The sequence below is a fragment of the Opisthorchis viverrini genome (assembly GCF_000715545.1).
Source record: "Opisthorchis viverrini unplaced genomic scaffold opera_v5_43, whole genome shotgun sequence".
Lineage (NCBI taxonomy): Eukaryota > Metazoa > Platyhelminthes > Trematoda > Opisthorchiida > Opisthorchiidae > Opisthorchis > Opisthorchis viverrini.
Window position 1 is genome coordinate 2,086,501 of NW_008751699.1, and position 1,822 is coordinate 2,088,322.

Sequence of the window (1,822 nt, forward strand, 5' to 3'; positions counted from 1 at the left end):
CGTTGAGAAAACACTAAATCCACAAAAAGGATGTGCTCTAAGTAGTCAGTCAATGTTTTGGAATACAGGTGTTCTCGCGGTCAAATAGATTTTGTCCGGCGTGTGTATCATAAATATACTTTAAAACCCTAGGTCCCCAATTTCGTAAGTGAATCGAAGTCTCTTCTAAGCGACGGATAACTTTTTGACATAGTCGTTCACATGGTTTGTATCTGCCTAGAAAAAACGGTCCAACTCACAGAAAGCTCTATGTAGACTTTCTCCGATCATTCAGTGGATCCAGCTCGAGTAGTTCCCATCCAGATCACTTTCTTGGGAATTCTAGGTACTGTGGTTTACTTTTCAGTATTTTGACTGCCCGGTAATTCGTAACATGTTTCCGCAGGTAGCTTGACGTAACTTGTTTCGGATTTTAGATGTGTGGGGTCGGCTTTCGACTTCTGGTACGTAATCCCAATCGTTCGATACATCTCAGCATCGATACTTTCTTTGGATCCCCGCGGGGTCTCTCGGATTATCATCGATCCACATAGCTAGAAAATACCAGGGCCTCTTGAATGTGTAGTGCTTTCTGTGTGTAGAATTTTCGGGAAGGTTTAAGTGAGAATTAAGTGAACTATGTCTCTTAGGTATTTGGAGGCTCCGTTCGTGTAGAGCGGGCGATGAGATCGAGAAACTCAGGTGCTTTGGAGCGTATCGTCGTTAATGGGTTCTCGTGGTGGTCTTCGATATTTCTGGGTTTATGCGGTGACTCAGTATCTTGAGGCTTCTGGCACGTTGCAAGTCAGAAGGTGGATCCTGTCTAGGTTAGGGCGTTTGTCGAAAATCACGGCTAACAGGAAGCGTTCGGAGATTCATATATTTATCGTCGTACTGTTGTTGTAGTGTTACATCGAGAACCACTGAGGTGGTGGTTGCTCTGACGATTTTCATGCGCTAAAATCTCTGCTTTTTGTCTCCCAGCTTCCAGTTCTCGAAATTTCGAACCATGAGCCTTTATTGATAGCAAAACCTCAGGTAACGACCGAACCCGATCATGGTGCAGCCAAATTAATCACGTCATCACTTTGACTCCTATCGCTAGCCGTATCATACTCGGACACAACGGAAACGGCGTATTTAAAGGTTCATTGAAAACTGAAATCCATAACTATGGGTTTTCAAAGGCTCAGACGTTGCTGTCAGAACAGCGGGGGAGTTAGTCAGTTTATTGGTGGAAGTATCTGCAACAGGAGAGCCTGATCGTAGGTCCTTGAGAGGCACTGTCGGCAACGTTGCATCCGAGGTAATTAAACCTGTAGTTTGTGGCCCACCATCCTCAACAACATAACGCAGTAGTTCGTAGCTGGAGGCGATCCAGTTCTTCATGATGTCTGCAGCACATTCAGGAACACAGCAAATTATCTTCTCGGATTTCGACAGCTGAACATAGTTGATTACTTCCGAGTACAGACTACAGACATTGGCCATAAATTTGATCACACGCTCAACATGTACTCATGACATGATTTACTCCCAGTCATAGTTTGGGTTGGTGTCGTTTCGTTACTCTGAATTTCCTCACCGGCAATTCACGTGCGGTTCGCACGTAATTGAGTTATAAAAGCAGACGTTTAAAAACGATCCGTTTAGGGTCAGTTGACACGGCTACCAGATGCAAACTGGGACATATTCACCATGGAATAACCATACTGTGATCGTTTAGTGGGCGATTCATGTTTGCATGGGAGTCATGGATAGAGCTGGGTAAAATGGCTACGAACTACTCATCAATTCGTGTGTATGTCGACGCAAACAACGGCTGCAAATCCACGGTCCCCGG

At 44.8% G+C, this 1,822-nt stretch overlaps 1 protein-coding gene across 1 annotated transcript; it reads right to left on the reverse strand.

Annotated features, from left to right (window-relative positions):
* Positions 1–1,119: 1,119 nt before the first annotated feature.
* T265_03177 (hypothetical protein) lies at positions 1,120–1,470 on the reverse strand (the record flags this gene model as incomplete). Its single annotated transcript, XM_009167590.1, has 1 exon — positions 1,120–1,470. The coding sequence occupies one exon, from the start codon at positions 1,468–1,470 to the stop codon at positions 1,120–1,122; it is 351 nt and encodes a 116-aa protein (XP_009165854.1).
* Between the last annotated feature and the right edge of the window lie 352 nt (positions 1,471–1,822).